The sequence below is a fragment of the Oenanthe melanoleuca genome, chromosome 2, assembly GCF_029582105.1.
Source record: "Oenanthe melanoleuca isolate GR-GAL-2019-014 chromosome 2, OMel1.0, whole genome shotgun sequence".
NCBI lineage: Eukaryota > Metazoa > Chordata > Aves > Passeriformes > Muscicapidae > Oenanthe > Oenanthe melanoleuca.
In genome coordinates this window covers 70,646,941-70,662,389 of record NC_079335.1, presented here as the reverse complement: position 1 = coordinate 70,662,389, position 15,449 = coordinate 70,646,941, and the positions used below count along the sequence as shown (strand labels likewise).

At 42.3% G+C, this 15,449-nt stretch overlaps 1 protein-coding gene across 1 annotated transcript in view; it reads right to left on the bottom strand.

Moving 5' to 3' along the window:
* Positions 1–14,972, bottom strand: part of ANKRD33B (ankyrin repeat domain 33B) — a 42,557-nt gene extending 27,585 nt beyond the window's left edge. The window contains exon 1 of the mRNA XM_056484458.1: positions 14,298–14,972. Within this exon, the coding sequence (XP_056340433.1) occupies positions 14,298–14,711 (414 nt within the window). The 5' untranslated portion in view covers positions 14,712–14,972. The remainder of the gene's footprint in view (positions 1–14,297) is intronic.
* Between the last annotated feature and the right edge of the window lie 477 nt (positions 14,973–15,449).

Here is a 15,449-nt window from a genome sequence, read left to right as displayed (position 1 = left end):
GCATACATTACACTGAACAAAACCCACTATGTATCTACTCCATAAAGAATAACAATATTTTTTCTAGTGTTAGTCCTTGTCCATTTAGCAGTCACAAGCCATACTCTAGAACAATGCAGTTTTAGAGGAAATGGAAACAAAACCAGAAGACTGGCTTTTCTAGTTTGATTGATGATCAACTATATTCAACCACAATTAAGATGCTAAATGGTAAATATTTTGACCACTTTTATTTTTTTGGCACTGAAGGAAGAAAGGTGCAGTTTCTTCAGCCCTAACCTAACGCAGAGGCACTGAGAGTAACACCTTCTGTTCTGCAATTTTTAAAATTCCTCTAATATATATTTTATCATCCAGTGCTAAATGTCTCATTTCCTAGGTCTGACTCCCACCTTGCTCTCTGGGCAAAGAAATGTACAAATAATACTTTTGGTTCTGAAAAAGTAAGAGATGATATTCTAACTATGTAGACTTCAAAGCCTCTGAGCCCTTTATTCCACAGAGAACATTCCACTTGCTACAGAAGCCTACCAGGCTCTGCCCAGCTCTACCAAATTAGAGCCAAAAACCCTTTCCATGCCTCAGTCAGGAGACAGAGGTCAGATGAAATTGCATCAGCAGCACAAAGGCAATGACTCATACAGGAGCAGTAAACTGAAGGACATGTGTACATTAATGACTACAAAGACTCTTTCACAGGTTATGATCCTTTCTATTTTTGATTCAGGAGTGTCATGTCCCCATCAACCCTTAGAAAAGTGTATTCTAACCTATCCTACAAAGCTGGATATTAGAAAGCACAGGGAGGAAATACCAAGGTCTTGCCTCTACTGGAAGACCAACAACTTATAATTTCCTTCTTTTTTTAAATTCATGTGCAAAGAAAACTTGTACACCCAGATTTGAAAATTGTTGATTTAAAAGAATTTTACTTTCTGTATGTCTTCATTCACATTACATTTTTCAGATTAATAACCTCATCAATATGTGCCTTTCTGCATCATATATCTCTAGCCTAAATACTTGCTTAAGGAGAAAAATCTCTTGTTAACTTAGACTTAAGATCTTTTTCAGAAAATCAATTTTCTAAGTAATTCTTGGTTTTCCCTATCACTACTGCTAAAATTTTCATCACTCCTTCAAAATGCCTTGACCTGGAAGTTGGCTGGGAAGTTGTCACTGGCTTTTAGTTCATTAGGAATTAAGGTCGCTTAGGTTTGTGTAGAAAAGTGGCAGTGCAGTAAAAGCAACAGGAAGATTTGCTAAGATTTTCCTTTACTCCCGTAAATGAGAAAGGAAAATCTTTACAGAAAAGAAAAGAAATTAAATGGAATCCAAACGATACTAATAAATATAGTCACTTTCCAATTAGCAGTTCATCTTTCTTGTGATTTCAGAAGATATTATTTGGGTTTTCTTTTCTCTTCTTTGAGGAGCAGAAGCTGACATACTTAGAGGGTTTACAATTCCTAACCAAATGCTGCAATTTCTCATCCCAGATTTTCTGATAAACTCTATAGGTCTATTAGTTAAGAGACCACAGAGTAGCAGTGGAAGAATGGCAAAACCTACATTTTTCTCCCTCAGTATTCAGGCAACTAGAAGCAGTAGCAAAATATCTTCAAATGTTTTTCTCAGTGTTTGGAGTTATTTTCCTATTTCTCTGACATAAAATGAGAGAATGATACTTAATAATATGGAAATCTTTTAAAGAGCAGATCTGGTCTCTTAATTTCTACCTGAAAATTATGGGCAGGCTGTTTCCTGCTACCTTCAGAGTCTGACTCCTTCAATCTGTATCCGGAAAGAAACAAACAGTAGCACATATCCAAAATGAAGGCTTGTTGCAATTAACTGATTCTAAATAACATTGGTATCAAAACCCGACAGCTAAAAATCACCTTCTTCCCCTTAAGGTTTGTAAATCTCACATTGGATTTTTGAATTTACTGTAGAATCTCTGTAAATAACATGGTTATGCTAATTGATATTGCTTTGTAGCAATAATCCTAAAAGCCCAGCCAATGCAGGTAGACTTCAAAGTCATGTATTTTGGAATGATACTACTGATTGCAGTACCATCAATAATGAGGTAGAGTCACTCCAGATGCACTCCCTGTGTACCTTAAAATCTGAAAGGAAATAGCAGGAGACATCTCTGGGAAGAGAAGCAATTTTGTGAAAGCAATGCTGGCAATATTTAAATGTTTTTGTTAGGGTTTACATCACATGAACAATACTCACAATTCCTGTGACTGATAAGCTGCCCAACTCTACTAATTAGGCTTTGCTCTAATTCTTAGTTCCTTTATGATACACACTAACCATTTAGTAATGTATCACAACTAATATAGCCACTGTACTAGAAATAGAAATTACATGAGAAAGAGGAAAATACAGTATTTTTAGGCAAGTACTCAAAATCTAAACAGGGTAACAAGCACTATTTTAAAAACCTCCTCCCCAGAGGAATGTGTTTTTTGTATGGCAGGGAGTAAACAAAAAAAGGGCCAATAAACATATTAAACTCACAAGTGCAATTACAGTTACCATTTTACATTACAGAAAAAGCAATACTGATTCTTTTTAACTTCTCAAAGCCATTAATATATTTTTACCAATTCTCAAAACACTAATTTGGATATATTTGACCTACACTTTCAAACTCTGCAGACTGACAGATAAATGACAGCAGTCTAGGATATTCATTACAAGACTGTGAACTGTGCTCCTCTGCACACCCAGCTAGTGAGGTGTTCGAGCAGAATGTCTGTGTTTCCCTCCAAGCAGTCCAGCCTGAAGAAACCAGTCCTCAGCTCACTCTGCTGGGGAGATGTACTTCAGTAAAAGATGCACAACAGGTAAACAAAGTAGACTTTGCACATAACCAGTTAGTATCTGTGAATGTGGCCATGTGGGCAGGTCAGGCAGGGTATGATCCCCTGCTCCAGCAGACACAGCAGCTGGGACCTGAGCTGGAAGCAGCAGGGTGAGTGTCCCTGCGCGTTCAGTGCCTGCACCCAGGCACCCTGCTCCTGCACCATGGCCTGCCCTGGAATCACTCCTCCTTTCCACTGACACTACAGGAACCCCTGTAGTTTTTAAAACCCTTCCTCTCCGTGGTATCTTCACCCATATCACACATATTATTGCATTTAGTTGGCAGTGTTGATCTTTTCCACCCCATGGTTACTGTCTGTGTACCTACTGCAGGAGGGTAGCTCCTACTGATCTAGCATCACATACTGAGGCTCCAAAGAGAGATCACAGCACTTTTTGCTGACACCTGATAGCTGGGGGGGTTTCATAATTTTAATAGCAGCAGAAAAGAGAGTGCTGGACCTGAGATATGAGAAGCACCGGGAAACAGCATCACCTTACTTGAAACCTTTGGGTTATGTTTTTTTCCCTCAGTTGACTTCAGATCCTAAGAGGATAGTGACTGCATTGTGATTTGTGAACACTGCCATAGATGTATACTTGAATACCTCAGCTCTGCCTTCACCCATCTGTGAATGGAGCCTCTGCTCATAAATCAGCTGTGCTGACTGTAATAAGCATAAACTAGGTCAAGCTAAAAACGCCCACAGAAAGAAAAAAATGGGAATAGCAAGTGAAAGACATTTCATAATCTCTTGCCTTAGAAGAAAATAATTTGAATTATTAATTTTAAGAGAAGGTTGACATTTATTCATCATCTTTTTTTTTTTTTTTTCCCCCTGGGCTATTGTAGTTAGAATCATAGAATCAATAAGGCTGGAAAAGACCTCCAAGATCATCGAATCCAGCCTTCAATGGAACACCACCATGTTCACTAAGCCACACTGTGAAGTACCAATCTGCCCATTTTTCAACATTTCCAGGCATGGTGACTACACCACCTCCCTGAACAACCTGTTCCAACATTTAATCACAGAATCACACAGAATATGTGGATTTGGAAGGGACCCATCAGGATCATCAAGTCCAGCTCCTGGCAGGACACCCCAAGAATCACACCTTGTGTCTGAGACAATTGTCCAAATGCTTCTTGAACTCTGTCAGCCTGGTGCTGCGACCACTTCCTTGGGGAACCTGTTCCAGTGCCCAAACACCCTCTGGGTGAAAAACCTTTTACTAATATCCAACCTAAATCTCCCCTGACTCAGCTTCAGGCCATTCTCTGGGTCCTGTCACTGGTCAGCACAGAGAAGGGATCAGTGCCTGGCCCTCCTCTTCCTCTCACAAAGAAGTTGCAACTGCAATGAGTCTTCCCTTCTCCAGGCTGAAAAAACTTGTGACTTCTGCAGCTCCTTACACAAATTCCCCTTTTAACCATTGTTTTTCAGTGAAGAAATTTTTTTAGTACCCAACCTGAACCTTGGCTGGCACAACCCAAGACATTTCCCCTTGTCCTATCACTTGTTATTTGGGAGAAAGAGGATGACCCCACCTTACCACAATCTTCTTTCAGATGCTTTAGAAACTTACTGCTTCTAAAATGTTTAACTTAAGTATTAAATATTTCAGTGTTTGCTTCATGTATCCACATATATCTACAGGATCTTACTTCATGGGAACTTTTATAGAGATAAGTATTGTAAATGCACTGCGACATCTGACTTCAATAAACACACTATTTTAATTCAAGTAAGGAACTAAAAAGATTAACATGTGTCTAGAACTCAGTTCCAGCTCCTATTCCTCAGGCAGTTCTGCCCATGGGTATCTTTACACTTGGGGCATCCTTGTTGCATCCTTGCAAGAGAAAGGATTTTCTGAACTGTAAAATTCCTGCACACCATACAGCATCAGCACAGTAGAAGAAAAGAAAGCACAGCCATAAATAGATGGCAAGGAAGGTTCAATCCCACCCCACATAAAGGCAGCAGGACTCAGCACAGCTTGGCCTCTATCCCATTGACTGGTGATGGCAGGAGGTTAATGAGGGATCCCAAAACCACCTGGCCCTTCCACACAGCCACTGCTTGCAGGCTGTGGGACAGTCTCTGCCTGGGAGATTGCACCTGACCCTGGGGTATAAGAAAGAGGCTTTGACTCCATTCCCAGAGACCTTAAAATTAAGCGTTTTCCTTCTCTGTCAGCCATGAATGGTTTCATTCCCCCCTCAAACCACTGGCCAGGCTGTTCTTCCAGGAACACTGTGTGTTTTATTCCAGGCTGGCAGCTCTGCATGGGGAGCAGTGTGGCAGAGAAACATTTATGATATGGTCATGCTGCCCAGTTTTCCTTGCAGACAGGACTCAACACAGTGGTGAGCCTGCAAAGTGCTGCAGGACAGGAGGGAAAATAACCTTTTTCTTCCCAGACACAAGTTTCCTCCGGCTGGCATTGTTCCATGCTTCCAGGCATTTACTGTATAGTACAGCTTGTCTCAGAATAACCAGAAAACTCCTCTACTATGTTTATATTTTTTACTAGCTCAGAAGAGATCTGTAAGTCTAAACACTTATATTTCATTAATATTTGTGGCATTTCATTAATATTTGTGGTATTTCATTTTGCAGAACTGGCTAATACATGTAATCCTACACTCTTTGTCTAACAAGCTATTGCTACTTCATTCTTTTTATAGAAAACCTATAGAAAACTCTGTAGAAAGAAAAGTATTTTAAATTAACTCCTTTGTGGAGCTGAGCTTTGACTCTGCCTTCTCTTGGATCCTTTATTAAACTCGTATGATACTTGTAGATACACAGAAGCACCACACCACCTTACAAAGAAAGTCTTCCTTTTCCTTTCATCCACACTTAAAGACACTTTTATGAATACATGGATACCCTTCCTGTGTTTCTCAATCAAATGCTAAACAGGTGAGCTGAGCCTTCTTGCTATTAGCTCCAAATAGCAAGATATCTAGGTTTTGTAAAGAAAAAAAGGAAAAAAAAGAAGCCAAATACCGCCTGAAAGGCTCCTTTTATGAACAGATTGAATATGTTCCATTATCTGCCACTTTTGAACTTCAGAAAACTAACAACAATGGATTCTGCATAAGCCTCCCCGCTACAGTAACAGAAACAAAACTTCAAAACTCCTCTGCGAGCCCAGTTCTGAGCTCTAGTGGCTGCTGGCAGCATCTCTTGCTGCCAGTAGTTGGTCTGTCCACACACAAGCTGTCCCAAAGATGAGGCCTCATGTACTGAGAGGCAAAAGATTAAAAAAAAATTCCCAACCCTCATATATGAGAGGAAAGTACAGGATCAGGCTCAGGACGTTGTACATCTGAAACGTGTGAACCAACAAAAGCCCATCCGTGAGTCATTCCCATTTTGCATCATGTTGCTTTCCAATTGCTCCCCATGGAATTTAACAGACATAATAGAAAATAATAGAATTGAAAAATGGGAACTATTTCCACATAGTGGGTTTTTCCCACCCTGGCTACAATTTGAATTGCTAATTCACTGCCAGATGTGCAACCACAGACTCTGTGACAAAAATCCTTTTCCTACAGTACTTGATTATTTCTCATTGAGAATCACTGAGTATATTACAGGATTATATCTAGCCCAGGTCGAGGGTTTCCATTTTTGTATTTAATTAAAGAGCACTCAGAAATGGGTAAATTCAAACCTATGTTCATAACATTTTAAATAATTTAGAAGTGTAACCTTCTGAGAGAAACATTATTTATGAAAATATTAAAGGTGAACTCCTGTCTCAAATAAGGTCTGTGGGAATTCTTCATTGCTTTTACATTCTCCAGAGATTTTCTTTTCTATTTAAAAAAATCTACCTGCAGTTTTTAGCAACTCTACCATTAGTTTTTAGTGCAATTCTACCTCAGTCCCAAAAGATAAACCTAATTCCAGAGTGTAATGACAGATTATACAGAAAGAACATGCAGGAAAATTCTTAGCAGGCAATATAGCACTTACATAAATTGTTAACCCTTCCCTCCCTGCCCCCAACTTCAGTCAAAACAGAATAACTTGTCCAAAGAAAGTACAAGAACTGGAAAAGGTGTGGAAATTAATGACCAGAATTCCAGTTTGGGAAAACCTGCAGCATGTTATGATCTATGTTATTCTAATTGAAAGCTATCTTACCATATCTGAAATAAGCATACAGCATGTGCAAATAGGTATTTTACCGATTTTAGTACCAGCACAGTTAATGATTTCCAAAAGCATAACACAAAAAATGAAGCTAGTTTGGGCATTTGAATTCAAAAGCCTGAAAACCATTAGTGAATTAGGAGAACAGCTTGGGATTCAGGGAAAATCCAGACCAAGTGCTGGCTGTGTGGTCACCTTTGGTCCACACCAGAGATGCTAACCCTGCATGGGGTAGATGTGAGCTGAGCTGCACATGCTCTCATCGTTCCAGAGATGGTTTTTATCTTTGTGTCTATTTCTTCTTGAGTAGTAGAACAGATTTTGAACATAACAGCACCTGCTGAAATGTCTGAGTACATCCAAATGGATGTTTTGATCACTTGTTCTCCTCGTTCAGCATTTTTAATTTTCAACTTATTGTCATAGTTTATATTCCCAAGCATAAACACAAGACCATGTGACTAAAATTATGATGGCAAGAGGTTGCTGTGCCACACACAGTAAACATTGATGCTTCTTTCAAAACCCTTTTTGAAATGTCCCCTGAAGCCCATCAGCAAGTCAGACTGAGTGAAAGGCGATCAAGTCTCTCACCTCTGAAAAGAGAACTCCCTGATGAGGGGCTGCCATCCCTGTCCCTGTTCCATCTCTCGACACTGACTCGGGACCCTCCAAGAGCCACAGCCCAGATCACTGCTTCCAGCACCAGCAGGGCCAAAGGATATGAGAGTTAAGCCCTTGATGACATGGAAAGATGTGGCACTGGAGACCTGCTATCCACCACAGCTGGCACCTGAACTCACCTGGTACTTTTCAGCAGGCAGCTTTGAACCTGCTGCCTGAGACAGGAACATTTCTTCTTTCTTCCTCAGAGCCCTTGCCTTGAGACCTAAAGGCTTGATAAGATGAGGTATCACTGTTGTCTTACTGGCATCTAGCTTGGAGCTGAAGAATTTGGGGATATTGGGGCTTTTGGGCAACTTCCTTTCCCAGCAACTTGAAGTCCAGTACCTCTTATAAGCTACTGAAACTCCACTGGAACCCATTTCTTCAGAGCAATCAGATGTTTTGTATCAGTGCTCTCTTTCAACTTCCTGTGATTCCTCAATAATTTTTCCCTGAGGAGTCTTCAGAAGCTTTACAAAAGGAAATTAATGCCAATATTCCTTCTTGAGTAATTCCTCCATGAGAAAATAAATTTGAATTTCCTAATAGGCTGAAGGCATTAGCAGTGTCACTTTATGCACTGTGAAATACAGCTCTAGTATTCTCCTAGGAAAAGGCAGTAAGGCATCTCAAAGTCCCATGTATTATGGACATGTTATGCTAAAAAGACATTATATGTCTGCCATAATTACTGATGAATGCTGTCCAGGACAACCAGTCTTGGTTTCAGATTTTAAATGCAGCTATATTTTTTAACATCTGGAGTAAGCCTGTGTTCAGATGGGTAACGAGGATCATCCCTGCAAGCCACACTCTTGATTTAACAACGTGAAACATTGCTGAAAGAAGAATTGAAGATTGATGTGACCTCTACTCCTGTGCTACTGTCAGACTAAAAACACCCCTCCTGTTCCATATATTTTGCATTGAGCCATTTGTCAAAATTCTTCAAGGAAACTACTCTTCATCTGGTTTCTCTAAGAGTTGTACTACTTGAAACTAGATTAAACTTGTACAATTTTCTCATGCAATCTTCAGATCTATACTTGTCCATTCCAGTGTGACCTACATCTGTTAGGTAGTGCTGCTTTTGACACTGAGAACAAATTATGTCATATCACCTGTCAGCTCCATGGAGGACACAGTCTGCTCTGGCCATGCATTTCCAGCAGTATGCTAAAGACCTGCATTGCCATTCCTTATGTCTACACACCCTCGTGGTCTTTATTAATTGTTCTCCTTAGTCTGTAGAAATTATGTTCTGTGCACCTACATTTCTTTTAAAGGATATCTTTTTGTGCCAGGTTTACATAGGCATTAGTCACCTAACACTGCAAATGAATACAGACAAGAGCAGGCAGACAGCTGACCTGCCCACGCTCTTCTGGTAATGCCTCTGAGTGCCTACCTGTATCAGTCTGGTTCATGCTCTGGTTAGCTCACCAAATTCCCTCTTAGCCAGCTCACTTCATATTTTCCATGCTCTAGCTATTCCTTTCTGGTGGCTAACCTTGAGTTGTAATTAGTGTATTTGAAGAATTCCCACTTTTTTTTTACATTTACAGTTCTTTACCTTAATCACTTCCTTTTTAAGCACAAACATGTATTTCCAGGGACATTTGTTACTGCATTTGAGTATTTCTGTACTTTTTAAGGATTTAAATTATATTACTTTTGTTGTTTTATCGTCTTTTTAGAAGTACTTTCACCCCAAAAAATTCCCTTTCATGGTTTAGTATCATGATAAGTTTCAATACAATTGTTTCCATGAGAATGCTTTGTGTAAGATAATATGAAGGAACTGAAGCTATGAAAATAATAGTTTAAAAATATTCTGAGCACTGTAGCAGATGATGTTCTTCAAATCCTTTTTCTGACATGGGTTAACTTAAGCTATGTGCCATGAAAACTGAAAAGCAACATGTAACAGGGAGAACTTCATCCCTTATCAGAAAATCTTGGACTCCTGATTTTTTATTTTCACAAGTTAGCATTCTGTAGATTAAAAAAAAAAAAAAAAAAAAAAAAAAGCAGGAAGAAGTTAATGGAGTGTTACACAAGCTCTGGCACTTTTTGTGATACACGACTTTTCAGGAAAGAATTGTCCAACACAAAGTTCCCTCACCCAGAAAGTGGGAATCGAACCACTGGCTGCCTGTCCTTTGAAAGCACTTGCAGTTTCAGAAGCCCTTTGGCAAAGACAAATTCAGGTGTCAGCTCCATGGAGGATTCACTGTGCATTGCTCTGTGAAAAATCCTGAAGGGTAATGCTCCCTCAATTGGGTGAGTTGCCTGAAGCAGTTTCACTGTGTCAGTACAGAGCCTGAGAGGCTCACGGCAAGGAGAACAACACAGGTCTGATGCCTCTGATACCATCATGAACCCAGTGAGGAAAACAGGTGAGTGATGCCATTCCAGAACAGCCACTCACGGTGTGCAGCACACAAACAAGCCTAGGCTGCATTCAGAGAAACATTCCCACAGTTATGTCCATAGCTGCCTATGGAACTGGACAAAAGACTCACTGAGCAATGACCACAAAAAAAAAAAAAAAAAAAAAAGGAAAAAGAAAAACTGAAAAGTGCTACAGCAGAATATTCTTGCTAATATAGGCTATACCACATGTAAGATCAGCACAAAACCTTTCTGCAGATCAGCTGCAGTGATTATTTTCAATCTGGTAAGGGAATGTTCTCTGCCTTCTTTTCTCTCTCCCCCATCTCTTAATGCTTTCTCTATTGTCATGGCAAATTTCTAAATTTGCTTGCATTCTGCAGTTAGGTAACACCAGATTTTAAAACCCTGTCTTTCTGAGTATATATATAATCCTGGTCACCAGGCAAAATTTGATATTAAGTGATGTTAAAATGATGAGATAAAAAATATCTGAAATTCTAGAAATTTGGCTAGTGAAGAAGGAGAGCCAGTCCTCATGCAACAAGGTGAAAAGTAGCACCATTAGCCAGACGATAACATGGCCCAAGGAAATTTCACCAGAGCCACGATTTTATTTTCCCTTGCCTATTCCCAAATTCCTCTTTACTGTTGGGATAAATACACAAGCACTGGAGAATGAGAGGTCACTCTGCACAACATGCAATTAGTATATTATATACTGTCATAGTTTTTTTCCAAATATTTCAGTGTTAGTTTGAGCAAAGAGAGGATATGACCAGTGCCAATCCAGCCTTTCAGGATTCCATGGACAGACAGCAGTGCAAGAGAAGATGAGGGGATCAGGCATTTGGGGATCCTCTGCAGTCAATGATATATAAACTGTTGTTGTCCTGACAGTAATGAAAACAAGACAGGGAAGGTACAGATCTTCAGGCTACATGTGGTGACTAATAAATCAGATGTTGTGGAGTCTGGTTTACTGCAGGAAGGTAAATTTAATGAAAACTTGTGCCTGGCAGGAGGCTCTGCAGCTCATGAACAGACTATGGGGAAAATACATTCTGGAGAAATGACACAAAAAGCCACTATCCAGGCCTTGGCAAATTGACTCAAAAGAGACAATTGATGTATTTTGACACAAAGGGTGGAGGAAAATAAGTAACGGTGCCTCTGGATGCTAGCATTTTCCAGAGAATTGCTTCTACATCTTAAATTTATACACTTATACTTTAGGGACAAGGTCAAAATAATTAACAACAAAGCAGGCTCATTGCGCCCAGTTTAGGGCATCTGGAAGTTTTTTCATGTTACATTTTGTGAGCTGAGGTTATTTAATTTCAGAATCAAAATATTGTGTTGTCTTGCTACAATAACTTGTTACTTGTTTTGTCTGTTTTGAAGAAAATTTGATTTTGAAATAATGAAAATGAAGCTGTACTGTACCTACATACCTGAGGTTATCAGATCAGGGTGGTGAAAATAGTTAATATCCTCAGATGGACAGCCCTTCCTTCACCACCCCACTTCTCAAAAAGCAAGTTATTCTTCATTCTCTGCCCTGTCTCATGGAAAAGAAATTAAAACTTAGAAGAAACAGAAGTGCAGCTTATTTGTTCATAGTGTGGGGGAAAAAAAAAAAAAAAAAAAAAAAAAAAAAAAAAAAAAAAGAGAGAAAGAAAAAGAAAAAAGTTTTTAAAAAAGATTTTAAAAAAATTTAAAAAACTGAGCTTTACAACAAATGCATAAAAGATAACATTGTAGACAAATGTTTCAGCAACTAAAAAACTTCACGAGCACAACAGGTATGTGTAACTTGTTATGTTACTTTGTGGCAGCAAAATTGTTTTGTTCATGGATAATGTCCCATGACATTATAATCAAATTCAAGAGAAAAAAAAACTTCCACAGAAAGGACAATAAAAGGCTTGAGCGAAACATCCATTTTGTTAGGTAAAGTTCTCTTAAAAATGTGGGTTTCCTCTGCAAAATAATGAGAATTTACCTTGATATCCCTGAGCAGGAATCACACCTGAAGTTTCCGCTTCTTAGTCAAAAGATTTCTCTCAGCCTATCCACATCTTCTGGAAAAACAGACTGTCCTGCTCTGTACTGCTGTGATTGGGGCACTTCTGGGAGGAAGGCAGAGAGGAAGCCAACTCATTTCTACAACATCATTCCTGCAGCTTCACAAGTTGCTGAATTCCAGAACTTTTTTACTTTATATTCATAAAATATTGAAGAAAATATAATTTTATGCCAATTTTTAATTTCAGGTCAAATTGAATATTTGCCTTAGTAGATTTTCTTTTTGTCTTGTTTTGTTGGGGTTTTTTTGTTTGTTTGTTTGTTTGTTTTTACAGTATGAATATAAAGAATATAAACTTTCAGATTCAACTAAAATTTTGTCTCTTTTCTCTGAAGCTGAAGAGATAAAGAGCAACTAGCATTTTGGGAAGGGGCATGGTGAAGGGAGGGCTGTCCAAATAGGTGATTTTGCTGCTTTCACAACCCTGATGTGATCACCTTTGCCAAAAGAGCAGCTGCAGGATGAGGGCTGATGCTTGTACTGAGCTTTGTCATGCCTGTTCACCAGCCCTGAGAGGGAGGGTTCCTGCAGCTTCTTGCCCTCTGTTGGGTGGGAAGGGAGGGTCACCTTTTCAGAAGGGACAGCTCTGGGGCACTTGGCCCTTTATGCCACATGTATGGAGGGGCCAAACCTCCCACATCATCACACACTTGGGACATGCTGAGTCAATGGACCTCAGCAGAGGCTGGAGCCCAAACCCCACACAGCGTCAGTGATGCAGCTGGGCTCCAGCCCAGGCACGGCACTAATATATGGGATAGGTGTATCTGCATTATCTTCAAAATACCCTGTAATGTAAAAATGCATTCAGATGTTGCCAGCTAAAGTATAACCATGCCATATCCTGCCCTGGGCAGAAGAGTTGATATAAATTATTTCTGTTCTGTGTTGTTCACTCCCATCCTCACGCCATAGGTTGCTTCTCCCTCAGATATGTTCATATGATATTTTGTCTTAAGAAATTTACAATAAGTCAGAGCACTAAAAATCTGTACTAAAATCAGTCCTTTGGAGAAGAAGTAAAGATTTTTTTTTTTAGGAAAAATCCTAGATGTACATTCATCTAAGACACAGGAAAAGCCCCTCTCCAGACAGAACCGAACACATATGATAGCATTCTTTTCAATGCAAAGACCACTTAGGTTGACAGAATATGCAAGTTACTTGCAACAATTAAAATAATACAGGTTTCCTTTCAAAACACTGCTGTCACAGAATAGTCACAGAACTGTTTTTACAGATAGCTTATGCAAAAAACTTCTTAGGATTAAAACAAACTGTAGTAACACGATAATCTTCAATATTGCTATTAAAAGTCCTAGTAATGCATTAATCAGAAAATCATTGTCAAGTTTTCACCTTCTCACTTAGAGAAGAACACTTCTGTCCCTGCAATTAACTGAGCAACAGGCAAAAACTGAGCCACAAAACCGGTACTGATACAAGCACCAAAAACAGACTATCAGCAACAAAATAAATAGAAGAACTCTGAAAAATGCTGATTTTAGCACAGGATACCCTGAGCCCTGTTTGGCAGTCTACGATCCAGGAACAAGCTTATGTTTTGGGAGGAGCTAAAGGAAAAAGAAATAGAAAAATAATTTTTAGAAAAATAAACCCATAAACTTTTACCAGCAGTTCAAAATTTCAAAGTGAACTTCATGAAGTACTGCAGGGGATGAACAGTGGATGAAAAGAGGAAGGTTTTTTGATGCTGAACACAACCATTACCAGCGATGCCCCTCTCGGTCCCCAATAAACAGAGAGAAAACAAGACCCGATTCAAAACTGATCGCGGGAAAACCGGAATCCCAACCTGCGTCTCATCCCGTAAACCGGACCCTGCCGTAGCCAAAGGTGGGAAGTCAGGGCTGGCAAGGCGTAGCGTCACGCCCTTCTCTGCTCCCGCTGCCGGGGGTCCCGTCCCCACGGGGCTGCAGAGCAGCACCCCGGGAGCGGGAGGGGGTCACACAGCACCGCACGGCTCCGCTCGGCGCTGGGGGCACAGGCGGCGGCAGCAGAGGCGCTCAGCCCCGGGCGGGATGCCCGGGATATTCGGGATACCCGGGATATTCGGGATGCTCACTCACCCTGCGGTTGCGGTCTGCCTCCCGCACCTCCTCCTCCTGGGGCCCTTGGCGGATGAGCGCCTTCAGCACGATGCTGTTGTTGGTGCAGCAGGCTCGGAAGAGGCTCAGCGCCTCGGGACTGTCGCGCCCGTCCCCCTCCAGGGACCAGAGGTCCTCGTCGTCGTCATCCAGCCCTCCAGGAGGGTAGAAGGAGTCGTCTGAAGCGATGCTGCAGGTGTCGGGCAGCTCGGAGAAGTCCTCGTACTCGTAATCCTCCTCCTCCTCCTCTTCCTCCCCTCCGCCCGGCTCCTCGGCGGCCGGCCCCTGCTCGGGGCTGCTCTCCGCCTGGGCGCCGGGCATCTCCTTGGCGGCGGCGGGCGCGGGGCAGACGCGCTCCCCGGGCAGCTGCTCACCGTGCCCCGACAGCAGCACCATGCCGGCCTGGGGCGGGGGGTCCGGGCTCCGGCACCGCCGGCAGCCGCTGCCCGCCTCACGCGAGTGTCAGCCCCTTCCCGAGGGTGGCCCCGCGGCAGCCCGGCCGCCCCCCGGGCCGGGGCATGCCGCCGCCTGAGGAGAGGGTCCGGGGCCGCTCACTGCCGGCCCGGGGAGCTGCCGCCTGAGGAGAGGGTCCGGGGCCGCTCACTGCCGGCCCGGGGAGCTGCTGTCTGCGGGGAGGGTCCGGGGCCGCCGGCCCGGGGAGCTGCTGCCGGCGCGGGGAGAGGCTGCGGGCGGGCAGGGCGGCTCTGCGGAGCGCAGGCAGCTGTGGAACTGGCGGCCCGTAATCCGCTCAGCATCGCTGTGGAGGCTGGGGCGCGGGTTTAGCGGCGGGGCGCGGTGCGGGGGGAGCGGGCGGCTGCTCCCTGCGGGCCCGAGCTGCAGGTGCGGGGCCGGCCCGAGCGCCCCGGGCTCCTGCGCCGCGCCCCGGGGCTCGGAGCGGCCCGGCCCGGCTGCCGCTGGTCCCGAGAGCCGCCATCGCCGCGATGCGCGCAAAACTTTTCAGGAATACAACCGGCCTGTGCGGATTCCGTCTTTTGAAATAGGGAATGACTGCACGGAATTTCTGTGCTTCGAATCACTTCGAATTACTTCGAAGTAATTTAACGAAGCCCTGACTCTTTACCAACTGTAGAGATACCGGGCATGTACTTTTTACAGAAGGCATTTGGAGATTAG